Source organism: Phacochoerus africanus, chromosome 14, assembly GCF_016906955.1.
Source record: "Phacochoerus africanus isolate WHEZ1 chromosome 14, ROS_Pafr_v1, whole genome shotgun sequence".
Classification (NCBI taxonomy): Eukaryota; Metazoa; Chordata; class Mammalia; order Artiodactyla; family Suidae; genus Phacochoerus; species Phacochoerus africanus.
In genome coordinates, this window is record NC_062557.1 from 35,670,781 (window position 1) to 35,698,574 (window position 27,794).

Genomic DNA, 27,794 nt, shown 5'->3' on the forward strand with positions numbered 1-27,794 from the left:
TGAACAGATTGATTTGAGCAATGAAGAGAAAGGGTAGGTTATCACTCTTTAACTAGGTAGTGTAGGGAGGAGGGTATAAGATCATGGCTATTCTATCCCAACCTGCTAGAAGAAATGATAGTATACAAATCTATTAGGACATTATCTCCTTTTTCCTACAGATGAAAAGGAGTTTGTGAATTTAGATAGAAGGTAGTTTTGATAAAGCTGGAGAACATAAAGTCGATTCTAAGAGATGGGAGCAAGATGTTTGACATTGGAGATAGGAAACAATATAGAAATGAATAGGGAGGGTGTAATAATTTGGGGGTAGATTTACTGAATTTGGCTTACTTTCAGGGCGTTTAAATGGATAGTCCTTGTAGGCAGTTGAAAGTGGGGTTGGGATTTTTTTTTGTCTTTTTTGCTATTTCTTGGGCCGCTCCTGCGGCATATGGAGGTTCCCAGGCTAGGGGTCCAATCGGAGCTGGAGCCACCGGCCTACGCCAGAGCCACAGCAACGTGGGATCCAAGCCGAGTCTGCGACCTACGCCACAGCTCACGGCAACGCCGGATCGTTAACCCACTGAGCAAGGGCAGGGACCGAACCCGCAACCTCATGGTTCCTAGTCGGATTCGTTAACCACTGCGCCACGACGGGAACTCCGGGATTTTAAGATAGATGTCAATATCAAGGTTAGAAGTGATTTTTTTTTTTTTTTAATAAACTGCTGTTCCTAAAAGTTTACTCACTGAAGATGGTTTCTGTTGTTGTTCACAAAAAGAGATATGAGGTCACTTGTAGGAGAAATTTACGCTTCTCTAGATTTACATTCTAGTGGGAGGTGAAGGGTACTTTTGCAGGGGTTGGCGGGGAGAGATGTTAGATGTTTAACTATGTAAACTTGAGACTTCATGAGAGCGGTAACTTATTCAGAAGAGGTCGTATGCTCTAATGTATTTCATACCTAATGCATATTTGAATATGTCTCTGCTTTTTTTAGTACTGAGTACTCTATTAGAAATGTACATTAGGTTTTGTTACCATTTAGACATGTCTAAGTCAGAAATTTAAATCTAACTTTAAAAAGTTCAGTTGTGTTAAAAACACACCAATTTAAAATTTGTTTTCTTGGAGTTCCCATGATGGGTCAGTGGGTCAAGAACCTGACAGTGTCTGTGAGGATGTGGGTTTGAGCCCTGGCCTTGATCAGTGGGTTAAGGGTCTGGCTTGCCTCGAGCTGTGATGTAGGTCACAGATGCAGCTCATATCCGGCATTGCTGTGGCTGTGGCTGTGGCTGTGGTGTAGGCCAGCAGTTGCAGCTCTGATTTGATCCCTAGCCCGGGAATTTCCACATGCTTCAGATGCAGCCCTAAAGAGAAAAAAAACAAAAACAAAAATAAAAATTGTTTACCTGTGTTATTTATATTGTCACCAAATGTGCAAACACCATATGGTGATAGATTCATTGCTAGATGTCTTGCCTAATAAGCATGTTGAGCGTGCATGTGCATATTGCTTTAAACATGTATGAAGTAACAATTACCATTCAAGTTCTGGCTCTCAGCCCTGCACCGTTTCTGTTGGCTTTTTAGGTGGGACCTTTCTTAGGGTGGCCGTCATGCTGAAACAGAGACAGTTAAAAGTGCCTCTACAAAATTCATTTTCTAAGTTGTGATTGAGGGAAATTGGGGTATGATCGTCCTACAATGCTAATAATTTCTCCCGCCTCCTTGCCCCCTACCCCCGCTCCTTTTTGTTTTCTTCTTTAGGTCAGCCCCAGTTGATGCTGACAGCAGGACCCAGTGTTGCAGTCCCTCCCCAGGCACCTTTTGGTTATGGTTATACTGCACCACCCTATGGGCAGCCACAGCCTGGCTTTGGGTACAGCATGTGAGACGGGAAGCTGATCCTGTAGTCGCCTATTTTCAAACCGAAACATCGTCTCTACCCGCTTCTCAGTTTCTAATAGGGGAAAACAGGCACATGTTCTTGTAACCTTTATTTCATGAAGGACTACTTTTCGTTTCTAACTGTAAAACTTGGATCACCTATGTTAAAAGCTTATTTCACATTCCGTATCATTTTAGAATTTATTTTCAAAGGGGAATAGTTTCAGTGTTTTATTCACTTGGGTTTTTTTTCTCCCCCCTCATTCTTTGAAGAACTGCTTAATATTCAATCTGTTGTGAAGAACCTGATTTGCACTCTGTAGTGTTAAAGGAAAAAAAAAAACAAAAAAAAACTCTAATACTGAATCTCTTAAATTTAGTGTATGTAAACAGCTTACAATATGTATTGTCTAAATGCATTTAGATCTCTTTTATTCAAAGAAAAGCTAAAGCAAAAATATTGGTATGTGACCATGCAAGACTGTCAATGCCAACAAAGACAACACTAATCAGCATATCCTCTGTTGGATTGCAGTGCTCCCAAATTATTTGAAAAATGCATTGCAGACAATTTGCCTGACTTTTAAATGAGCATAAAAGGCCCTCTAACCTATGCAGGTTTCCTCATTACGCATATAGAAAATGCTAGTGTGTTTTTGCTCACTTCATATGTAACAGGTGCCCTTTTGTTGTGCTGTATCCTGTGCTTTTTCTGTGGGACCATTCCATTCAGGAACAAAGAGCACCATGATTCCAATCTGTGTGTATTTACTAACCCTTCCCTGAGGTTTGTGTATGTTGGATATTGTGGTGTTTTAGATCACTGAGTGTACAGAAGAAAGAATTCAAAATATTGCTGTTCTTCAGTTTTGTTTGTGGAATTTGAAATTACTCAAATTTAAAATAAATTACTGAACTGTGGAAATAACATGTAGAATTGCAGTTTTACTTAAATATCCCTCAAACCAAGAGAACTGTCATTTTGAAGTTTCATATTAGATACTGAGATAGCACAGGGAGGCATGAGAACAGAGGTAGAATGAGGTTTGGGACATTTGAAAACATAGCATTACATTATGTGTGTTCCAGTAGTTAATAAGGTACATGCAGTCGTCTAAAGGACAAGTCAGTGTGAAAGTGGGCTACACTTCGGCTGTCTCCATCATTTTAACCAAGTGGCATTTTAGCTTTGTATCTAAGCATTTTTTTTTTCTTTTTTGTCTTTTTAGGGCTGTACCCTCAGCATATAGAAGTTCCCTGGCTCGGGGTTGAATTGGAGCTGTAGCTGCCTATGCCACAGCCACAGCGACTTGGGATCTAGAGCTGCGTCTGTGACCTACACCACAGCTCACGGCAGTGCCGCATCCTTAACCCACCTAATAAGCAAGGCTGGGGATCAAACCTGCGTCCTCATGGATACAGTCGGCGTGTTACTACTGAGCCATGATGGGGAACTCCTAAGCGTTTCATTTAAATGAAGAGATCGTGGGTGTTGTTAAATTACATTAACTTGAAAGAAGAGTATATAAACATGGAGTAACTTGCTGTTCTTCACCATGAATTCTAAGGGTCCCCAAATTATGGGTATTTTAAATTATTTTTTTTCAACCCGTGTTTGAATCCAAGTTTGTTTGTTTGTTTGCTTTTTTTGCTTGTGGCTGAGAATGTTAAAGTTCATTTCACTGTTAATCAAGAAGAGGGGAGTTCCCGTCATGGAGCAGTGGTTAACCAATCCGACTAGGAACCATGAGGTTGCGGGTTCGGTCCATGCCCTTGCTCAGTGGGTTAAGGATCCGGCGTTGCCGTGAGCTGTGGTGTAGGTTGCAGACGCGGCTCGGATCCCACGTTGCTGTGGCTCTGGTGTAGGCCGGTGGCTACAGCTCCAATTGGACCCCTAGCCTGGGAACCTCCATATGCCAAGGGAGCGGCCCAAGAAATAGCAAAAAGACAAAAAAAAAAAAAAAAAAGAGCCCCCACCTAGCCTTCAGTTGCACTACAACTCTAAATCAAGCCACTGACCATAAACTCCATAGAAGGATTTTTTTTTCAAAACAGGACTGCTGTTCCTCCAAGTTTAATCCCATTCCCCCTTTCCCTAATAGAAATAAATTAAAATACTTTAGTAAAGGTTTTCTTATAGCAAAAGGTCTTGTTTTAGTTTGGTGCTATGTCTGTGATACTGAGTTGCCACTTAAACTATCCGCAAAGGGCTATAGTAGAAAGACAAACTACCTCAGTGTATGGCTTAGGTTCGAAATTGGGGGCAAGCTGTTGTTCCCACTGTAGCACAGTGGGTTAAGAATCTGACTGCAGTGGCTCAGGTTGCTGTGAAGGCACGAGTTTGATCCCTGGACCAGTGCAGTGAGTTAAAGGATCTGGTGTTGCTACAGCTGGGTTGTAGGTTGCAGCTGTGGCTCAGATTCAGTCCCTGGCCTGGGAACTTCCATACGCTGCAGATGCAGCCCAAAGAAAAAAAACTTGAGGGCAGGTGAACTGAACTTGTTCCCTCGTGTATGTGTTAACACTGTGAGTACCTTTCAGAATCATTTGGAGTATGTTTCAGTCGCAAAATACCTAGCTCAGTATTGGGCAGTGGTGTTATACAATGAGAGACTGAATGAAGTAATAAACTAATTTAAGGAATCTTCCCTAACCTTGCTCTGAATAGGACAGTGGTCAGTGGTCTGGGAGAGTGAACTAATCAAGACAGATGACCAAGATCTAAGAGTTCTTACCACTTTCCTAAGGTAACTAAAACAGGAGGAAAGAAGGGAAAAAGAGATGAAAGGGATGCTTTTCAGGAGGTAAACCTGTTTTCAATGAGCTTCCTCCCTCATATCCAAATAGATACTATACAAAAAATTGTATAATGTCAATTATATAGGTTCACAATCATTTCAACATAGACAGTAGCAAGAGACTGATGATCTTCAAGTAGCACTGCTTGAATTTTCTGTAAATTGATTTAGTTGTGCAAATATTCTCTAGTGATTCTCAAGCTTTTTCTTAGAGTCTTTTTATACTCAAATTATTGAAAATCCCAAAGAACTCTAGTTTGTGGGGTTGCATGTATTAATATTTACTGTATTAGGAGTTCCCGTCATGGCTCATTGGTTAACAAATCTAACTAGAATCCATGAGGATGCAGATTTGATCCCTGGCCTTGCTCATTGGGTTAAAGATCTGGCATTGCTGTGAGCTGTGGTGTAGGTCACAGATGTGGCTCGGATCTAGTGTTGCTGTGGCTGTGCAATAGGCTGGCAGCTACAGCTCTGATTTGACCCCTAGCCTGGGAACCTCCATATGCCACGGGTGCGGCTAAAACAAACAAAAACACCAAAAACAAAACTACTGTATTAGTAGTTAAAACGACTTTTTAAAACTATTAACCCTTTTAAATATAAATATGGCAGTAATAAGCTCATTGCATGTTAACATGAGCAATTATGAATTAACCATATTTCCCAAAGCGAGAGAAGGGTGGCATTGTACTATTTTTGGTGGTGGTGGTGCCTGTGGCATGTGGAAGTTCCTGGACCAGAGACTGAACCTGAGCCACAGCAGCAACCCAAGCCCCTGCAATGACAACACTAGGTCCTTAACCCTGGCATTGTGCTAGGCCACAAGAGAACTCCTGGCATTGTATTAGTTTTTATAAGTCTTTTTAAAGTTCTCTAAACAGAAGACTGCTGGACTTTCATATCTGCTTCTGCATTTGATCTGTTATGTTTTGAAGTATATGAAGAAAAATCTGGCCTCAGGCAGAAAGGTAATTAGGAAAGGAAGGAGTTTTGGGGTTTGGGGTTTTTTTGGCTGCAACATACAGCAGCTTAATGTGGGACCTCAGTTCCCAGACCAGGGATTGAACCCAGGCTACAGCAGTAAAAGTGCCAAGTCCTCACCACTAGACCACCAGGGAACTCTCGAAGAAAGAATATTTTAATAGCCTTTCCAGATATTTATGGTTAGTTGACATGAGGACTCTGAAACCATAAAAATGACAAAAGCAGCTAGTTCATCTCAAGACTTATCCACACAAATCTTTTTAAAGTTAATAGTCATACTAAAGTGTGCACCAGAAGTGTTTGGTATCACATAGACAAGACAAATAGTCAAGGGCCAGACTTACTATTTTTACTGCTTCATCAAGGATGTTCGGTGAAACTCTTTTTTTTTTTTTGTCTTTTTTGCCTTTTCTATGGCCACTCCTGTGGCATACAGAGGTTTCCAGGCTAGGGGTCCAATTGGAGCTGTAGCCGCTGGCCTAGACCAGAGCCATAGCAGCTTGAGATCCGAGCTGAGTCCGCAACCTTCACCACAGCTCATGGCAACGCCAGATCCTTAACCCACTGAGCGAGGCCAGGGATCGAACCTGCAACCTCATGGTTCCTAGTCGGATTCGTTAACCACTGAGCCAGGACAGGAACTCCAAGTGAAACTTTTTTAAATGTAACTATAGGGCAGGGAAAACTACAGTGACTACTTGTATAGGTAGGTGCCCCTGCTTTGATTTGTAAAAGATGTCAGCAGTTTTATCCACCATTGCATTTTTATCATCACTGCAAAAGTCAAAACAGTAGAAAAGGAAAATTATGTCTTAGTTTTTTTTTTTTTTTTTTTTTTTTTTTTTTGCTATTTCTTGGGCCGCTCCTGCGGCATATGGAGGTTCCGAGGCTAGGGATTGAATCGGAGCTGCAGCCACCGGCCTACGCCAGAGCCACAGCAACGCTGGATCCGAGCCGCGTCTGCAACGCCGGATCGTTAACCCACTGAGCAAGGGCAGGGACCGAACCCGCAACCTCATGGTTCCTAGTCGGATTCGTTAACCACTGCGCCACGACGGGAACTCCCTGTCTTAGTATTATGAAAATAGTTTTGACTACCCCTCCCCCTGAAAGTATCCTATTTAGAGATCCTGTGGGCTCTGCAGAGTATACTTTGAAAACCATTAAGATTATGAATCCTATAAAATAAAGTACAGGTAAGCCAGAAAACAAACATATTGTTTCCATAACTACCAGAATTTACACACACTCTTCATCCTAGTAGAAATGCCATGATGTATTACAGTTACTTCTGTCAGTGCATCCTGTTGGGAATGCACTGTCTTTGAGCCTGGAAACATCAGTCTCTGAGGCAAGCCTCAGAAATGTCCTGAGCCAGAATCATTTAGGACTGAGTTCTCTTCCACTCAGTTACATGCTGTTGCATCACTTTCAAATCCAGTATAAACATTCTATTTAGAAACTGTTGCTACTGTGGCATCATTCACAGTTACTCTCTCTTCTGTGGTGTCATATGCCAGTGTAAACCATAAAACTGACCAATCTTTAAGCCTGGCTGCAGCAGTCTTTAGTGTCCTGCCCAGACTTCACTGACCTTAGACCTTGAAGTTGTGCTGTATTGCTGCTTATGTTGAAGTTAACTGCTAACTGATGCTAACGGTTGAAGTTAAGCATGGAGAGTTGCAGTCACTTAACATGTGCCTGTTACCAAAATTCTCCCTGGCATCAGCATAGTTCTTAGGGATATACTGAATTTAGAAATACTGTCAGGAGCCTCCTAAAAGAAGGCTTTTGGGAAAAGTGGATTTTTGGAAAAAAAAAAAAAAGTGATGAGAAAGCAATGCAGCTCTTGGGAGCTGGGACCTTCATATTCTGAGCAGCTGGTATAACAGGAATTATTGTTATGTTGTGCTAAGTGTATAAAGATTAAAAGCTCTTAAATAACTGAATTGTCCAGTTTCTTAAGTTCCAGATAAAGAAATAGTGGGATATTGGGATGACAAGCTACATTCACTTCACAATTAACCTAGGTGGGCGCATTACCACCTTCGAGGTCCATACAAGTTACTTCACAAGTTTCAGTGCCTTCACTGTTAGGAAAGGGGAGAAACTGGCCAGTGTGGATCAGGGAAACGAACATGAAACACAGCACAGGTGGGTTTTAGCAATGCTATAAAACCTCCACTTGGAAACAAAAAAATCCACAAGGTTAGATTCTAAACCCATTGTGGGATGGCTATTCCATGATCTATCTATTAATAAAGTCGGCAGTTACCCAAAAACCATGGGCAGGAAAGACAAACTGCGGTTTGCATCCAATGAGAACACCCTCGAATCCCTGATCCTCCAAGGGGGACAGCAACATAGTCTTGGGGAAGAAGAGCTGTTAACACACCAAAGGAACACACACAGGAAATGCTGTTTCCCCCCTGGTAATCCGATTTTATTATGATCTGTTTCTCTCACCTTAAATATTTATTTCAGCACCACTCACTTGAACCACCAGGACTATTTATTAATCAAACTTTTTTTCTTTTCTTTCTTTTTTTTTTTAGCCCAAGATAGCTGTGTAACCATGCTGAGGACATGACAGAAGAACATGGGAACCGAGTTTCATCTCAAGAATACTTAAGTTGGAGAAATTCAGCTTTTATTGTTAGATTTTGACAGTGTCAAACACTTGTGGTTTTGGGTTGACCATCATTATACAAAATTTTACCTAGTAAAGTTTTAGGTGACCAGTGACCTTGTCAATTAAGTCTACTGGTCCTGGCCCAATTCCTAGAACAGTTCGAGAGCCTGGTGCAATCTGAGTACGTCCAGCATCTTGGATTAAGCTTACAGTCAGTCCCAGCATTTTTGCATGGGTCAATAATTCAACCAGAGTTTCTTCATCAGGAGCTTTGACCACCACTTTGGGCTGCCCACAGTACTCCCACTGTTGGAGTAATTCAGGGTTTCTTCTTTGAATTTGCTTGTAGGCAGAAACAGCAGCATGAGAGCACTGGGCAGCCACTTTCCCTTTTCCCATCTTTAAGTCATTTCGAACCACGAGAATCATTTTGTACTCCCCACTCTCTCCTAAGATGCTTGCTTCAGTTTCGGTGTCAGTGTCTGTCTCGCTCGCCGAACTCTTGGGGATCATCCCAAAGCGTACTCGGAGGCCCCAGCCCAGGCACATGCCACAAGCAACTCCAGCAGCAAAGCTGAGTGCGCCCGGATTGGCCAAATATTCCATAACCAAGGGCATGGAGATCATCTTAAAGGAAAAGAAAAAAGTTGTCACTATCTAGCAGTGGCAAGTTAGAGGCTTATCACATAGAACACCCTGACAGTATGTAAGCAGCAACATTTTAAGGCATCCGAACTTCATTCAGAAAAAAGGCAGAATATGTTTTGGATCTTAGGTGTGCACTATTTTTCTCCTCTCTGTACTAGAAAAGTCTCCAGAATATAGGTACAATAGTTGGGGCCTTCTGAATCACAGTGTGAGGAGTACATCTCTCTTTCTTAGATGCAGCAAAGCTCTGCTCCTCAGTCGTCCCCTAAGTCTTGTGGAGAAAAGAAATGTTTCCTCAAATGCCTAAAGGATGGATCTAAAGAAACCAAGAGTAATGCACTCATTTCTGAAATATAGCGCTTATTTACATACTGCACTAGTTCTCAATGGGAAAGGTACCAACTCCTCAGAGAAGTTCCTGGTTGTCACAACAGTGGGCCTGGAGTGAGGTGTGCGCCTGCTGACATTTACTAGGCATCAGCATGGTATGCTAAAAGCTTTACAAGTGAAGATTTGTCCCAGTGGACATTACTGTGGGTGAAAAACTATCAATGCCTAAACCTAGAAGACAACTTCATCTTGCATGGGAACGCAAAGCATTCTTTTGCATGGTTTCAATACACACTGCATTTACCAGCAGTGTATCACATAAAACAAAGATGATCCTTTATCCTTCACTATTTTAGAAATTCCTATCACCCCAGCAAAGCTGTTCACGGTATTTGAATCATCAATGAAACACATCAGTCTACATCTGAAGCTGTTGGGTTCATAATGCTTCTGTGTATAGGCACAAACAACCATCAGTTTCTTCTTCTTGTTGAATAGTACCTAAGCATTTACATCGAAATACATGGGGCTACCATGTCTGTAGTGCTTTTAAGTGGTACCCTTGGAATTATGCAGAGCATAACCTGCATGGCAGGGCTGGCAGTCCTGGAAATACATATTTTAGCATCAACTTCCTTTTTATTCTCATTCATGTTAAAATTAGGGCTTGATAATGTTTTTGAAATTATATGGTAGGCAAAGTGTGCAATGTTATCAAACATTTTAATATGAGGATACTTTAGGGGATGTTAAACTTTTTTTGAGATATTCACATACTATAAAATTCACCTTTTTTTCAATATACCAATTATATGTGGAATCTAAAAAAGGATACACATGAACTTATCTGCACAGAGAACTCTACCCAATATTCTGTGATAATCTATGTGGGACAATAACCTGAAAGAGCATGGATGTGTGGACATGTACAACTGAATCACTGTTGCACAGCAAAAATTATCACATTGTGAATCAACTTTACTTCAATAAAACCTTTTTAAAAATTCATCTTTTTCAAGTGTACAATTCAGTGTTTTTTAAACATATCTAGTGTTGTACAACCATCACCACCATCTAATTCCAGAACACTTGCACTTCCCCCCAAAAAAACCCTATATTCATTAGTAGTCATTTTCCATGTCTCCCTCCCGGGTAAACACTAATCTACTTGTCTTTATGGATTTGCCTCTTCTGGACATTCATATAAATCAAACCATACAATATGTGGCATTCTGTTTCAGGCTTCTATCATCCTGATTAATGTTTTCAAGGTTCATCTATGTCGTAGCATGTACCAATACTTCCTTCCTTTTTATTGATGGATAATATTCCATGGTATGGGTTATGCTACATGTTCTTTATCTATTTACCAGTTGATGGACATTTGGGTTGTTTCCACCTTGTGGCTGTTATGAATAATGCTGGTATAAATACAAGGCTTTTTGTTTTTTCTTTCTCTATGGCCACAACCACGACCACATCTGAGGCATAAGGGAGTTCCTGGGCTAGAGGCTGAACTGGAGCTGCAGCTGTGGCCTAAGCCAAAGCCACAGCAACACTGGATCCACGCCACATCTGCAACCTATGCCACAGCTTGCGGCAACACCAGATCCTTAATCCACTGAATGAGGCCAGGGATGGAACCTGCATCCTCACAGAGGAAACCCTGGGTCCTTAACTCACTGAGCCACAACGGGAACTCCATAAATACAAGTTTTTGTGTGGACATTCGTTTTCATTTGTCTTGGGCTTATACCTAGGAGTCCAACTGCTAGGTCATATGGCAACTCTAATCTTCTGAGGAACTGTCAAAGTATTTTCTAAAGTGGCTGTACCATTTTAAGTTTGTTACAAATGATTTTTTTTTTTCTTTTTTTTAAGACCAAAACTGAGGCACATGGAAGTTCCTGGGCCAGGGGCTGAACCCAAGCAGCAGCTCCCACCTACACCACAGCTGTGGCAATGTGGGATCCTTTAACCCACTGCACCAGGCCAGGGATCAAACCCGTGCCTCCACAGCAACCTGAGCTGATGTGCTTGGATTCTTAACCCACAGCACCACAGCAGGAACTCCACGACTTAACTATTTTTTAAAAAGTGTGTTGGGTCTGGTAGGATTGAGAACTGCTGCTCTAGTGCCGTATGACTCAAGTCTCTAATTCAGAAACAAACAAAAAAAATGCCTTTGCTAATCTTCGTATAAGTCATGGCTGTCTCCAGATCTCAAAGGAGGATCGAAAGGATTATGAGATAAATTGGATCCAAAGACCTTCAGTAATTGTTGGAGAATGATGGATTATACTCAATATTTGGAGCAAAAGAAAATGACTATAAATTCTTTTGTATCCAAACTATAAAAATATAATTTAATACATTATACTACTGAACCATGCTTCATGCTTTTTTAAGTCAAAGGTACAGTTAATAAAAAAAAGTGAAACAACCCAATATCCCCACACTCGCAATTTCAAATTCAAACCTTGCCCTCCCCAGAACAAAACTGCTACTTAATGTTATAAAATCTGTATCTCTGAGTTCCCTTCACGGCTCAGTGGAAACAAATCTGACTAGTATCCATGAGGATGCAGGTTCGATCCCTGGCCTAGCTCAGTGGGTTAAGGATCCAGCGTTGCAGACTCGGCTTGGATCTGGTGTTGCTGTGGCTGTGGTGTATGTTGGTGGCCACAGCTCTGATTCGATCCCTAGCCTGGGAACCTCCATATGTTGAGAGTGCAACCCCAAAAAGACAAAAAACAAACAAAAACCACCTGTATCTCCACTTCCTTGAAGTCCATTAGAATCCTTTATTATTCAGATACTTTACAAAATACCTACCAAAAACCCCTCTACATTTTATAGTAGTTCATGCATCCCTTTCTCTAGATGGATCCTTTCTAGAACTACTTTTTCTTTTTTTTTTTGCTCCTTTTTAGGGCTGTGCTTGTGGCATACGGAGGTTCCCAGGTTAGGGGTAGAATCAACCCCTACTGCAACCTACACCATAGCTCACAGCATCACTAGATTCTTAACCCACTGAGCAAGGCCAGGGATCGAACCCGCAACCTCATGGTTCCTAGTCAGATTTGTTTCCACTGCGCCACGATGGGGGCTCCTAGAGCCACTTTCTTAAAAGGCCAACTTTGACAGACACAGGGCAGGAATACCAGAACGATGTGGTGAGGAACATACTTAGAGTGCACAAATCTTAGAGCGCTAGAAACTGACAGCACTCTAAGATCCTCTGACTACTAGTTTTGGAAAAAAATTAACATGGGGTAGTTGTGGTGGGGCAGAAGCTAGTTGGTGGTGTGGTCAAGAAACTGGACAAAGTGAAAGAAAATAGAAAATGCAATAGATATAAGGGGATGGGGAGAAAAGGAAAGGTTTTATGGAAAGACGAGTATATTTAAATGCAGAGCATATTTAAATGATAAAGGATAGAGCCTGATAAAGGGTGGGTAGATGCTCAAGATTGGGAAAGAAAAATTAACAATACAAAGCAGTAGGTGGGAGGGGAGCTGAAGTTCTTAGGAAGAGACTTGGTCTTGGAAAGAAAGGACACCTTTCCCAACGCAACAGTTTTAAATGCAGGTAGGTCTGTGGATTTGCTCCTTGGAGATCGATAGGTTGGACAAAAGTCAAGCTGGGAGTTCCCCTCGTGGTTCAGTGGTTAACAAATCTGACTAGGAACCATGAGGTTGCGGGTTCCATCCCTGGCCTCGCTCAGTGGGTTAAGGATCCCGCGTTGCTCTGGCTGTGGTGTAGGCCAGCGGCTACAGCTCTGATTAGAACCCCTAACCTGGGAACCTCCATATGCTGCAGGTGTGGCCCTAGAAAGGGCAAAAAGACCACCACCACCACCAACAACAAAAAGTCAAGCTGGAGCTGAGAAGAGGAAGACTGAGATAAATGCTGCAGCAAAACACCGTAGGATTGCAGAGGGAATGTTGAAAACATGATTAGGATTAATACTGATTTTATAATGGTACCATACCAACTAGTTGTGATTTTCTCCAGCAATGGTTAGTTAGCAGCCTGAGTATATGAAGAGATGACTTCATACTTCACAGAGAAAACAGAAGCCAAACATTAAAAAAACACCTAACCACTGCCTCTAAACATATAAATTAAATCTGCTGCACCCATATTCTTTCTCTACCCTTCTTTTCTATGAGAGATTGTTGGATTTATACAGGTTTGAATTCTACTAAGCATAAGCACCAGGACACAGTGGTATAAGGGAAGTTAGGGTCAGGGCAAGAATGTTTGAAATGATAGGCTGTGGTTAGAGAGAGATGTCTGGAGTTTTGATTTTAGAAATGGAACATTATAAGGGGATACAAAGTCCAGAGTGTAGCTGCAGGAATGGGTATCTGAATTACAGTCAGAAGTGTGTCATTAAGCTCATGGACTTTCTTAATTTTTATTTTTATGCTGTATTGCCTCCTTCCTCCCACAAATATTAACTGGCCCTGCTCTAGGATCTGGGGGATACAGGAGCATACAAAGGAGGAAAAGTCCCTTCTAACTCCTGGAGCTTACATTCTGGTAGTGGTTTAGAGATGGTCCAATCCTAATCTTCAATTTCCTTCGTTTTATTTTAATAAAACTTCATGTTGTCACAGCTCAACGTTTCAATGATACTTTGAATGTATTGTGTCACTTGAGCCGCATAACAAGCTAACATTATTTCTATATATTGAAAATGAAGAAACTGAGGAAAAGAGAAGTTAAAAGGAAAAAAACCGAATGTTTGCTGGCTTCCTATGTGCCAGACACATACCTTGTTAGACTAGGAATATAGGCCATCACCAGTTGTTCATTGATGCGTGGAGGAGACAAATAATTACATGACTGGTAAAGGTTATGAAAAGGTCTTAGGGGAGTACATAATAAAGTACCTCAGCTCAGTGAAGGAAGGCCTCCTTGAGGAAATATTTAAAATCCAAAAAAGGGAGTTCCCGTCATGGCTCAGTGGTTAACGAACCCGACTAGGAAGCATGAGGTTGCAGGTTTGATCCCTGGCCTTGCTCAGTGGGTAAAGGATCCGGCATTACCGTGAGCTGTGTGTGGTGTAGGTCGCAGACTCGGCTTGGATCCCGTGTTGCTGTGGCTCTGGTGTGGGCTGGCGGCTACAGCTCCAATTGGACCCCTAGCTTGAGAACCTCCATGTACCGCAGGAGCGGCCCTAGAAAAAGAAAAAAGACAAAAAAATAAAAAATAAAAATAAATAAAATAAAATGCAACAAAGGATGAGGAAGAAGATAGAAAGAGGAAAGATCGCCTCAGGCAGAAAGAACACCAAGTGGGAATGCCAGAAGAGAGAAATACAGTAGTCAAATGACCTGAAAGCAGTCCAGATAGCTGAAGGATGGAGGGCAAGAGTGGCAGAGAACAATGTGAGAAAGAAGGGCAGGATGCGGCTCCCAGAAGGCCTTGTAAGCCACGTCAAACAGTTTGGAATTTATCCTAAACACTATACTCGAACTGTCTCCTTCAATGTTCACAATAGCCCTTTAAGATAAATATGTAATTATTATCCCCATTTTTCAGATGTGAAAATTGAGGAACAGAGCATGTAAGTAGTTCACCCTGCTAGTAATTGGTAGTCTGAGTCCAGAGCTTATGTTCTTTTTTTTCCTTAGCTGCTGGCCTACACCACAGCCACAGCAACGCCAGATCCGAGCCAAATCTGCACTGGATCCTTAACTCACTGAGCAAGGCAAAGGATAGAACCTGAGTCCTCATGGATACTAGTCTGGTTCATTACCGCTGAGCCACAATGGGAACTCCCCAGAGCTAGTGTTCTTCACACTATTCTATGTTTCCTTTCCCAGGAGACTAGATGAGATGAGAGTCACTTAAACAAGAGTACTGGCAATGGAAAAGGAAAAAAGTGGTTGTGCTACATCTTATGATTCAGTGACCCACTATAAGTCTGGTGATGAAAGGGAGACGTTTAGGTAGAATGACAAGATTTGAACAAACAGAGATTGGAGGTACTATTTACAGATGAGGAGATTCTGGTGAAAGAGCAGGTTTGAAAGGAGAAGATAGTGAAATCAGTTTTAGATATATTACATTCGGTGTGACCAAAAGACATCCTGGATGAGAAGTCCAGCAATAAATAAATATGTAAATAAATAAATATTATATAATTTTAGAGGCCAGAAGATAAGCTTAGGCTAGAAATACAGACTTAAAAGAATTTAACACATAACTGAGGTTACAGAAGTTTGAAAGTGGATAAGGCCACTTCTTTCAGCATGTGGTTCACTTACACCCTAGATCATCCTAGTCCATCTGCCATTATAATTAACTGTACTTCTAAAGCACAAATCTGATCCAGTAATTTCCCTGCTCAAAAATCACCAGATTAAATGCCTAAGGAATAAGCAAAAAGGATCCCCCTAAAACTTAGTCTCTCTAAGTTTATGATTAATCTCTCTATCCAAAACTTTATTCCCTTTCTTGTCTGCTGTGACCTCCATCCTCTGCTAACTGAACAATAATCAACCAGAGCCAACTGTAGATAACATGGTCAATATACTGAAACTGCTGTTGTAGATATCATCATTAATAGATTAACTTGCGCTGTTTCTCTCGGGCAAGATGAGCTAAGAGGCCCTCCAGCCATGGACCACCTGGCCAGAGAATCATAAACCAAAGACATCCTGACTCCTAAAACTACAATTAAGAAAAATCACTGCAATTAAGAACTGTCACAAGATGATGATTAATCCCATCCCATTTGTTCTTCCCCTTCAAAAAATACAAATAAAAGAACACCTTAACTCAGTGACCAAGTTGGAGTGGATTTGAGGCTTGCCTCCCACTACCTCGGCTTCGCTCTACAACAAACGCTGCACTTTCCTTCACCACAACTGGAGGTGGAAGCGGTGGGCAGGTTGGCTTTGATGCCGTTTGGTCAAGTGGACTCAAGTTCGGTGGTTAACAATAAAAACAAGTCTCTTAGCATGAATTCGAAGCATCATACAATTTGGTTTCAACCTACTCTATCCTTCTAATCTACTCTCCCTGCAACATACGGTACTTTCCAGCCACACCAAATTCCTAGGTACTTTCAAGCAGCAGTGTCTCCCCAAAATAATTTTTTCCACTTCAACACACAAACAAAAACATCCTCTTCACCCATGAAAGCAATGAAATCTGTCTCTTAAGTCTTAATTATTTACTTTCCAGAGCCGCGGTAGCAATTACACAGAGCCACTGCAGAGTATTTTCTCAACGTCCAGCGCAGTGCCTGGAGTAAAATGCTCAAGAACTGAATACTCTAGACAGTATGTCCGTGTGACACAGGAGGACAAGTTTTTTGATCATATCCTTAAAGATCTTTTCTTTCTTTGTGGGACTCAACAACTCGCTATGCTGCGGGGTATTCAATAAATGCTCAGCAGCGTGTGAGGCCTGCTCGGTATTTTCGCACATTCAGAGCGACTGCATCGAGACTGCCTGAATGGAGGCGTGCCCTGGGAACTAGAAATTCTGGGTCCTTGCCCTCCCCAGCAGTTAGGTCCCTTCTTCCCAAAAGACGACTGGCCAAACTGGAACAAGGACTCCAGCGGCCACTGGGCGGAAGAGTTTACGAAGATGAAAGAAAGGGGTTTAGAATGAGATGAGAAGAAACGGTCCACCTGGAAAGAGAATGGAGAAGGACATCCCTCTCCTTTGCCCTATTGAAGGGCCAACCTACCGAGCGCACCTTCCCTCCGCCTCACCCGCGCCTTTGCAGTCTTCACTTCTAGATAGCGAACACGCGTCTCTCGCTCGAGTTACCTCTTCCGGGGTTCCTGGACAACAAGTTCCGGATCAAAAACAGCGAAGAGATCAGTCATTCTTCCTCTCGCCCCGCCCACAGGTCCCTAACGAGACCAGAACTAAAATCCCGCGACGATCAGCCGAAGTGGCGGAAAGGAGCGGGGAACGTTTTTCTCTTGGAGGAGGTCTCCCGGGGGGGAAAACGGACCGGAAGTGGTGTGAGAGAGTTCCGGTTGGCCGCAGCCCAGCGGCGGGTGTGAGAGTCAGTCGCGAGCAGCTTCCAGGATCCCGAGATCCGGAGAAGCCGGAGTCAGAGCGGCTAGGTAAGCGAGCACGGAGCACTGGGGACGGACGCCTGAGGCTGTCCTCAGAGCTTGACTTCTTCTGGAGCTCTTTCACTTAGACGATGCAGATCTGGGGCACCGTGATTCCGACTTCAATCAGTGTTTTAGGGCTCTGCCGACTGTTTCAGTCTGGCAGTAGCTAGGTTATTTGGGACACCTCCCCGTGGTTGGCCACCGGTACTTTGAACCCATGCACTGGACTCCCAGCCATTCCCTTTAATCGCCGCGGACTTGGAAGTCGTTCTGAGCTTGTGTAGAGTACCCTCTTCCTCCCCAAGTATCTAGGACCTTAGAGTAAATGGAAAAGCTATCTTCCCTGCCGATGACCAAGCTTTTTCTCAGGATCTGTCAGTTAAGTTCTTGCCCTTCCCAACCGCTAGCGCATGATTCTAAATGTACCCCTTTCTAAACAAAATTCAGATGTGCAAGTGCCATCTAAAGCGTTGGTGGCCAAGGGAGTGGGGCCTCCCCTCCGTATAGCTCTTGCAAAGAGGACCTTCATGTTACCTCCCACTTCGTTCATGAAGAACAGTGTTCCCTGCCTTTTCCAAATCCCTGACCCCTAGTAAATAATAGTTTCCTATCATCATTTATGCTAAGATGATAGGAAACTATTATTTACTATTATTTCTTTACAGTGGAGATATTTGCAGTAAAACATGAAGGTTGGTTTAATAACTAAACTTCCAAAAAGCCATATGTGACCCTGTGTCACACTGCTTAAGATTATTATGACTCTCAGTGAGTTTTACACTATTTTGTTTTCCTGCAAATTCATGCAACAATCTCTTGATAAACAGGCTCTGGCACTGTTTACCTTTCTTGACAACATAGCCCCTTTTCCTTTTCCTAACTGTAATGTTAAGAAACATAGCTCCCTTTCCTAACTTTTGCTTCTTCTTTGGCGCTTCCTAACTTTAATGTCTTTTACTTCTCCTTTGTAGAGTGCACTGATCCTTTGGAGAGGTTTGGACGAGTATTTCTAATGTTGTAATGATAGGGAAATTAATACTCTGACTGCTGTTACTTTTTAATTGTATTATCATCCATCCTGATTTTAGTTGTGTATTCTTAGCATAAATGATGATAGGAAACTATTATTTACTAGGCAATATTTTATGCATTCTAGATTATGTTTTAATTGACCTTTGGAAGAGGTAGCAGTATCCAGATAAATGTGGCCAATTTGTGTAGCTGTGTAATGACTCTACAGTAGAAATATTTTATTTATATTTTACTTCTTTGCCTATATTATTTTAAAACACCGAAGCATATTTTTTCCTTTGACGTGTATATCCTGCTTGCTTAATACAGTTTAATTCCTGTTTCACATTCCAGAATAACCAAGTTTCTGAAATACTTCAATTAATGGTTTGATGCTGTTTAGCAATTTAAGGCCTTACAGCTTATTGTTTAATTTACATATTATTTAATCAGTTTGTTGTTTGTTACATATTATTCCTTAAATATTTTTCACACGTGTCTTGAAATGAGGTGACAAGATTTTTGAGATATGGAGTTCTATAAATTAGATGTTACTTTTTTTTTTGTCTTTTTGTCTTTTTAGGGCCGTACTCATAGCATATGGAGGTTCCAGGCTAAGGGTCCAGTTGGAGCTGTTGCTGCCAGAGCCACAGCAACGGTAGATCCCAGCTGTATCTGCAACCTACACCACAGCTCACGGCAATGCCGGATCCTTAACCCACTGAGCAAGGCCACGGATGGAACCCCCCACCTCGTGGTTCCTAGTCGGATTCGTTTCTGCTGCACCAAGACGGGAACTCCACATGTTACCATTTTTAACATCTGGTAAATTTGCTTTTTGACTATAACTTGCCAAAGCCAGTCTTATAATCTTTCTGTTCAGTTTAGTTATCCAGGGACCGATTATCCAGATTTTCTCACTTTCCAACTTCTTCCTGCCTTGGCTTGAATGGCCACTTTTTAGCATTGCAAAAATCATTAAACTCGAAATCAGAAGACCTAGATCAGAATCTGAGCTCCAGAACTTTTGAGCATAGGTTGGCAAGTTATTAACTTTCTGAGGCAATCTGGGTTGTGTTGATAAAAGTACTGCTCACTTCACAGGATTGTCACAATGATTGAGATAGTAAATGTGAAATGACTCTATAAATGAAAATGTAATATTGTCATTTTACTCTGAAAGCGGGAAATGTATCTGTGCAAAATACTGTTAGTTTGCATCATTTCAAAATTTGATGTTTTATATTAAGTGTGTTATTTATCTGAATATTTTATCACATGCTTTTCTGAGACGATCTTTGACCTCCTTTTGAACACAATAAAAGCTAGCCAGGAATAGTTTGAAACTGTAATCCACTGAATTAGTCACCTTGGTTAATAAGTAGGTAGCTGGAAAATGAGTATAGTTTTGCATTTGGGAGTTTAAATTTGATCTTTTTGGCCATAAGGTACTGTCATAAAAGAGTTTCCAAATGCAGAGGAAGTTGAAGTTTTGGGTGCTTACATTATAGTTAACTAAAGCTTTACTTATATTAAGAGATTTTATAATTTCATTGAAAACTATTGAAAGTAATATTTAGAATTAGGAGCAAATTCTGTGAACACATAGATTCTTCTCATTTAACAGAGGAGAAAATTAAGGCCCAGAGACAATCAGTAACTGGCTTGCCTGAGGTCATATGACTTAAGTAGTGCCAGAACCTGAACTGGAAATGAGGTCCCAAGTGTTCTTTTCTTTCTGCTAAGGTTGTCTCCAGGCATCTTTATGTGGTTTGGCAATATTTCCTGGTTTGCGTGAAAGTGGTTTCTTATGTATTTAAGGGATCTATATGTGTGTGTACATTTTCTTCCCTTTTTAGCTGATTTAGTCTTGTAAATTCTAGGAAAACAAAAACTGTAGTTGGCAAGATTTGCAGTGGAAAGGAATAAGGAGCGAAAAAATTAGTTCTGTTCTTCAGAATAGTTATTCTCAGTTCATACTTCATTACTATCAAGTAACAAGGTGTCTTCTTTCAGGTGGAAAAGACAGGATCTTTGTAACACATGTCTTTACTAAGTGAGTGTTGTTGCTGATGAGTAGGATGAAGCTGTATTAATTTCTTTGCTCCTGACAAAAAAATTTCCCAAAGTTGTTTGTAATTTTATTTCATTCTGGATAAATAGCCACTGTAGAGGAGTTAATTTTTTATCTCGTTGGGAATCCTTTTGCTTCCACTGATTTCACAAAACTTGTTTAGTCTCGCCCCTTTCTTGGAGAATTATAGTGCTAGGTGCTTGTTATTGCTGTGGTTTTGCCCAAGTGCTTTTTGTTGGTGTCTCTCTCTCTTTGGTATGGAAATAAACTCCAGAGTAGAGAATTCTGACCAACCTCAGGATGAATTGAGGTGATAAATTGTTGTGTTAGTTGATAATCTGTTTTCATAAAGATTTGCAAATATTTTGGGCTGCAAACTTTGAAAGAGTTTAGTGCTTCAAGAAATTCCCCCCCCCCTTTTTTTTTTGTTTAGGAAAGCAACTTTATGGGGTTTGCTGAACTGATGTTGTGTGTTATGTTAAACCCTTAGGTAAAACTCTTAAAATATTGTGCTCCTGGAAGGTTTTGGAAATTTGAACAGGAGGTGCTTTCTGTATCAGGTAAAAGATGATACTTAAAGCTTGAGGAATTTTTATTTTATTTTATTTTATTATTTTTTAAACAAGAGGCCGCACCTGCAGCATATGGAAGTTCCCAAGCCAGGGGTCGAGCCACAGCCACTATAGATGCAACGCCAAGTAGTTATGTTGTGAGCTACATGGGAAGTCCTTACATTTTTAAGTTAAGCAAGGGCTGCCATTGAGTAATCCTATCCCAGCGGGTCTAACTATATTTTGTCAGTATTCCAGAAATGAGCTTTTCAGTAGATTGTTTTGGTATTTCTCTCTTGTTCTTGAGGTTCATTAATAAAACATTGGTCTTTATAGATTTTCCTGGAAGGACTAGGTCGTGTTAAGAGCCTGGACTCTGAATTTAGATTGCTTAATTCAAATTCTAGTCTACTGCTCTTCAACCTTTAGGCTGGTTACTTAACCTCATGCTATCTCAATTTCCTCCTAGCCTTTGAGGTTAAGACACATGTTTATTGTTAAAGTTAAATGAATAGATTTAAGTAAAGCATTTAGAACTGTCCCTGGCGTGTAGTTAACCATGATTGTTATGTCATCATCATCATGTGGCCTACCAGCAGTTGCTAAAATGTTCTTTCCCAACCCTCTTTTGAAAGCATCTTTGTGTTGTTGCTTACTTGATTATTGTTTGCTCATTATTAATGAAGTTTCAGTAAATGTATATATATATATATATATGTGCGTGTGTGTGTGTGTATACTCATTTCATTTCATGAATATTTTATAGCATATGTGGGATTCTTCACCAAACAAATCATTCTTATAGGCCATTATCTCAAGCATTTTGTGTTATTGTTAACAGTTTACATTATATATGTAAGCCATAACAGACTTTGAGAATTGAAATTTGAGGGTTTGATGTTTAATGATGTCTTCTAGCACTTTCTTTGCATGAGAAGATCACCTTGCAATGATATCTGTTGCCTTATCTGTTTATCCATCCAGTCAGTGAACAAATATCTTGTGTCTTAAGTCTTTTACCAAGTTCTGGAGAAAACAGTGGGAGTAAATATTTTAGAGGAGCCTCATAGAGGGGGAAAAAAAAAAGCAAAAATGAAAGATTAAGCCTAGGATAATAAATGTGATGAAGGAAGCAAACAAGGGTCTCTGAGAGAGTTCATGTGGATATGTGCCTGTTTAAGACTTTAGCACTGGAGTTCCCGTCGTGGCGCAGTGGTTAACGAATCCGACTAGGAACCATGAGGTTGCAGGTTCGATCCCTGCCCTTGCTCAGTGGGTTAACGATCCGGCGTTGCCGTGAGCTGTGGTGTAGGTTGCAGACGCGGCTCTGATCCCGAGTTGCTGTGGCTCTGGCGTAGGCCGGTGGCTACAGCTCCGATTCGACCCCTAGCCTGGGAACCTCCATATGCCGCGGGAGCGGCCCAAGAAATAGCAACAACAACAAAGACAAAAGACAAAAAAAAAAAAGACTTTAGCACTGTGTCCTGAGTTTATAGTGATGTGAGACGAGGTAGGGAACACTCATGGTCCAGGTTATGTAGAGCTTTGCCCGAAATGAGTTTGGATTTGCTTTTGAGTGTAATAGGAAGTCATTCTACAATTTCAAGTAGGGAAGTGATTTATAAGCAGTTTACTTTTGCTCATATGTGAAGGATGAATTGAAGGGGATATGAGTAGAAATGGAGAAGGAAGTTAGGAGTCAATTGCAGTAATTCAACTACAAGATGAAAATGGCCTGGATGGACCAGAGTGTGGCAAAAAGTGGAGAGCAGTGGGTGGATACTAAATATATCTGGAATAGGGCTTGGTCCTGGATTAGATGTGAGGAGTAAGGAAATGAGAAGGGTTAGGGATGACTGTGCTTCTGGATTTAGTAACTAGATAGATGGTTATGCCAAGTACTGGGAGAGGGAAAGGTTTGAGGAGGACCAGGTTTGTTACAAGAAGTGGTGTGGGGCGGGAGAAGAAAGTGCTTATTAAGTTTAAAGTGCCTAGGAATCATCCAAGTGCTGCTATATTAGGCATACAAATCTAGAGGTCAAGACAAGAAATACAAACAGAATTTTATTTTATTTTATTTGGTCTTTTTGCCTTTACTTGAGCCACTCCTGCGGCATATGGAGGTTCCCAGGCTAGGGGTGGAATCAGAGCTGTAGCCACCGGCCTACGCCAGAGCCACAGCAACGCAGGATCCGAGCTTCGTCTGCAACCTACACCACAGCTCTTGGCAATGCCACATCCTTAACCCACTGAGGGAGGCCAGGGATCGAACCTGCAACCTCAAGATTCCTAGTCGGATTCATTAACCACTGTGCCATGATGAGAACTCCAATGAAAACGACCTTTTTTTTGGTCTTTTCTAGGGCCACTCCTGAGGCATATGGAGGTTCCCAGTCTAGGCTTCTAATCGAAGCTGTAGCTGTCGGCCTACAGACAGAGCCACAGAAACACAGAATCCAAGCTGCATCTGCGACTGGCAGTTCTCGGTAACGGATAACCCTGGATCCTTAACCCACTGAGCGAGACCAGGGATCGAACCCGAAACCCCATGGTTCCTAGTCAGATTCCTTAACCACTGTGCCACGACGGGAACTCCTCTCTGCGCTCTTTTGGTTTCTGGCTGAGTCTAAGAATTAAACTACTATGAGACAGATTAATGGGGGAAAAAGTCTACAAAACTTACTAAATTTCTTACACGTAAATTGGAACCTTCACAAGAGAGTGAAGAACTGAAGAAGTGACCTGTTTTATAACTTTTAGAAAAGAAACAATAAATTTTCTCAAGAATTGGCTAGACAAGGAGGTTTGGGTTAGGTTCCTAGGGGTAGTAAATGAAAGAAGTAACAGAAAATGAGGGCTGGTTTAATAAGATTTGTTTATATAGATTTATTGGCCCCAAATCCCCCATCTCTGATGATAAGAATGTCTTCCTTCCTCTTGGTACAGGGTGGGTGCTTATCACATGAGTGTTTTATTAACTGCTTTCAGGAAGAAAAGGGAGAGTCAGAGTGTCCTTCTGGTACCTGCTGTTCATCAGTGCCCTTAATTCAAAGTAATTGGTATGCCAAAGTGGCACATTTTGGGGTGGCATCCTGGTTTTCTTCATGGGTTTTAGCCTAGAGAGAAAGTTACAGGTTCAGCCTTCCTACAGGATGTTGCTTCCGGGATCTTGTCTCAGGATAGTACTTGCCAGTTGCTCACATTAGTTTCCTTCCTACTGCTCAGATTCCCTTCTGTTCCCACCATGCCTCAGCCACCCTAGTTCTTGGGCCAATCCAGTCTTTCTGGGTCTGTTGTATAGTTTGCCTTTTTTTTTTTTGAAGGGCTAGAATGGGACCTTGGAGAGTCCCTCTTCCATTTGTGAGACCAATGATATCTCAAAGAATATATTCTTCAATTCAGAGTCAGATTTTTAGGGAAAGAAAAGGCCCCTCGGAGTTCCTAGTACATCAGCCTGACCTCACATAATAAATGTTTAATGTACATTTTTTACAGCACACACTTGTAGGTTTTTTGTTTTTGTTTTTTTTTGCTTTTAGGGCTACACCCGTGGCATATGGAAATTCCCATATGGAAGGCTAGGGGTCAAGAGCCGCAGCTGCCAGCCTATGCCACAGCCACAGCATTGTGGGATCGAAGCTGTGTCTCCGACCTACACTACAGTTGATGGCAACACCAGATCCTTAACCCGTTGAGTGAGGCCAGGAATCAGACCTGCATCTTCATGAATACTAGTTGGGTTCGTAACCCGATGAGCCACAACGGCAACTCCCTGGTTTATTATTTTATAAAACCCTATCATGAACTATTTGGATGCTAAGAATTTGTTGATACAAATAATTACACCATAAGTTATCTAATGGGTTGGTTCTAATTTTCTTAAGATAGAAATGAAGATTTTTGGAGTTCCTGTTGTGACTTAGCAGTAACAAACCCTACTAGTAACAACCAACTAGTAACAAACAACTGTTAACAAACAACTGTTAACAACCCTTGAGGATAAAGGTTTGATCCCTGGCCTCGCTCGGTGGGTTAAGGATCCAGTGTTGCCGTGAGCTGTGGTGTTAGGTCATAGACGTGGCTTGGATCCCGGGTTGCTGTGGCTGTGGCGTAAGCCAGCAGCTGTAGCTCTGATCCAGTCCCTAGCCTGAGAATTTCCATATGCTGTGGGTTCAGCCCTAAAAAGAAAAAAAAAAAGAAATGAAGATTTCTAATGATTATTATTGGGAAGTATTTTAATATTTAAGATAAATGAAACCCAAAATATCCTTTAAAGTGCGCAAAGGATGACAGTTCACCACTGTAAAAAGTGCTGCAGGTAATTCTGGTCTAAGTAAAAAATGACCAAAATACCAACAGTTGTCTCCAGTTATCCATCTTAATGGGTAGAGTGGAGATATTACTACCATTTTGATGGATGGAGAACAGGTAGCAGGTTCCAGTATATTTCTAAACAGTAGATAATAATAATTTTTTTTAAATGCTGTTTTATGATAAATTTTAGAATTATCTGGATTAAATCCTTCATTTTGATATAAATAATCTGAAGCATGTACCTTTGTCATTTGAAAATATTCTGTGACAACTTTTCATATTGGTGTATAGTATAGGTCTGTTTACATACCTCAGGTATTTAGGGGCAATAGAACAGTGAGGTCTGTTAAGCAATCTGAATGTAAAATTTTGTCAGAGAAATATGTGAACAGTAATAACTGACAAAGAAATGACCAAAAAAGATAAAGGTGACATCATCTGATTTTCATGAGTCAGTTTGAATCATGAGAAGCAATACCATTGCTAATTCTAGGCATGGGGAACATTTGTAAATACTAGGATAAGCTAAACCTTTGGGACTATTTTCTTTTCTTTTTCTTTGACTCCAGAGTTCCTTGGTGTAAATTGAAAATACTGTCATCAGATTGTTTTGTGTAGAAGAAGAAACCTTGAATTAAGGCTTCGAAAGTTGAGGTTGAACTCTTACTTTGCCATTTTCTAGGCTCCTGAATTGCCTTTTGAGCCCTTATTTTTCTCATTTATAGAAGGCAAGGGTAAAAATAATTGTTTCCTACAAAGGGTTGTTAGCATCATGTTAGCTGATCTATATGTAACCTATAAATCACAGTACAGAAATAGTTGTTATTACATAAATCCAAACCCTGGCCTTGGGTTGGGTAGAACCCATAGACTCTTAAAATAGAAAGAAAAATTATGTCACTTTTTTACTGTGTGTGCCTGATAATTGGATGAGGAAAGGGAGAATTGGGTGTGAAATAAAACTGAAATTCCAAAAATCTCTTATTAGTTAGCTAAGTCTCTAAATCTAGACTGTTATTCCTTTTACTATTTTAATTCTTGTCCTTACTCTTACTCCCCTGAGTAAGAGTAAGATTGTATTGGTTATGAAAAACAGAATAAACATTTGTAAGTAGATTGAGAGAAAATGAAAAATGGGATTTTTCGAGTTGTAATTTTAAAAGTTATGCATATTCCTTAGGAAAATAAAATCATATTTTTACACATAGGAACATAAGATAATAGTTTTACTGTATTCTTATTCAAATAAAGACTTTTCAGAGAACACTTTTTTTTTTTTTTTGTCTCTTTGTCTTTTTTGTTGTTGCTGTTGTTGCTATTTCTTGGGCCGCTCCCGCGGCATATGGAGGTTCCCAGGCTAGGGGTTGAATTGGAGCTATAGCCACCGGCCTACACCAGAGCCACAGCAACGTGGGATCAGAGCCGCGTCTGCAACGTACACCACAGCTCACGGCAACGCCAGATCGTTAACCCACTGAGCAAGGGCAGGGACCGAACCCGCAATCTCATGGTTCCTAGTCGGATTCGTTAACCACTGCGCCATGACGGGAACTCCAAGAGAGAGAACACATTATTAAGCAGTCACTAACGTGATAGATACGCTCTGACTCTCAAAGCCAGATGCTCTGATAATCACTCTGATACTGTACATGGTGTTGGAGGGATCTTTTTCTTTATACTCTTGCACAAGTAGAAAACTATATCAAAACCTCACTGATCAAGATATATTACTCTTTGCTTTCATTCTTTTTTTCAGTCTTTTGTCTTTTCAGGGCGGCACTTGTGACACATGGAGGTTCCCAGGCTAAGGGGTCAAATCGGAGCTGTAGCCACTGCCCAACGCCACAGCCACAGCAACGCCAGATCCGAGCCGTGTCTGCGACCTACGTGCCAGCTCACCACAACATTGGATCCTTAACCCACTGATCGAGGCCAGGGACAGAACACGCAACTTCATGGTTCCTAGTCGGATTTCTTTCCTCTGCTCCACAATGGGAACCTCTCATTATTTCTTTATTAAGTTTTCAAGAGTAAATTGCAATGTCTTAATAGTTTTAGGAAAACTAAATAGAATAGTCTTTGAGTTACTAATTAATTCAGTCAAGGACACACACCTCTGAAAGCAAGAAAGATTATTGGAGGACAAAATACTCAAGTTGACTGTCTTTGTAGGCCTTGTAAGAAAAACACTGTTTTTATTGAGAAAGCTGACTTAATTTTTTTGTGTGTGAGAAACTAGAATCATTTGGATATATGATTTTCTTAAAAGGAAGTGTGTTCATTTTATTTTGGAATTTAGTGACAAGGAAAATTAGAATCAATGGATTCACTACTTTATTTTCTTTTCCTTTTCATCTCGTTAAATTCTCCAGTAACTCTTATATTCCTCAGTGAGTTGCCATTTCCATGTCATCCTTAAATGTTTTTTCTGTCCTTTGGGGAACTCACAGTTTCACATTGTTTTTGCATTACAAATGTAG

General features: G+C 41.0%; 3 protein-coding genes across 8 annotated transcripts in view; 2 read left to right on the forward strand and 1 right to left on the reverse strand.

Moving 5' to 3' along the window:
• The window catches only part of CLTC (clathrin heavy chain), a 69,158-nt gene extending 66,357 nt beyond the window's left edge, over window positions 1–2,801 (forward strand). Inside the window, 1 exon segment of the mRNA XM_047757383.1 lies at window positions 1,754–2,801. Within this exon segment, the coding sequence (XP_047613339.1) occupies window positions 1,754–1,878 (125 nt within the window). The 3' untranslated portion in view covers window positions 1,879–2,801.
• A 5,490-nt stretch (window positions 2,802–8,291) lies between these two features.
• Window positions 8,292–17,189, reverse strand: PTRH2 (peptidyl-tRNA hydrolase 2). Of its 4 annotated transcripts, none has more exons than XM_047757389.1 (2): window positions 17,066–17,189; window positions 8,292–8,917 (listed from the first exon to the last, which is right to left on the reverse strand). In XM_047757389.1, the coding sequence occupies exon 2, from the start codon at window positions 8,915–8,917 to the stop codon at window positions 8,378–8,380; it is 540 nt and encodes a 179-aa protein (XP_047613345.1). In that variant the 5' UTR covers window positions 17,066–17,189; the 3' UTR covers window positions 8,292–8,377. The 4 variants fall into 4 exon arrangements, with proteins under 4 accessions (XP_047613345.1, XP_047613343.1, XP_047613346.1 ...); XM_047757387.1 differs by having other exon boundaries at window positions 16,983–17,107; XM_047757390.1 differs by lacking the exon at window positions 17,066–17,189 and adding an exon at window positions 17,008–17,059.
• The window catches only part of VMP1 (vacuole membrane protein 1), a 134,210-nt gene continuing 123,584 nt past the window's right edge, over window positions 17,169–27,794 (forward strand). The window contains exon 1 of one of the 3 annotated variants that reach the window (XM_047757384.1): window positions 17,169–17,370. The gene's annotated coding sequence lies outside the window, so the exon portion shown is untranslated. The remainder of the gene's footprint in view (window positions 17,371–27,794) is intronic. The other 2 variants (XM_047757385.1, XM_047757386.1) reach the window with 2 other exon arrangements.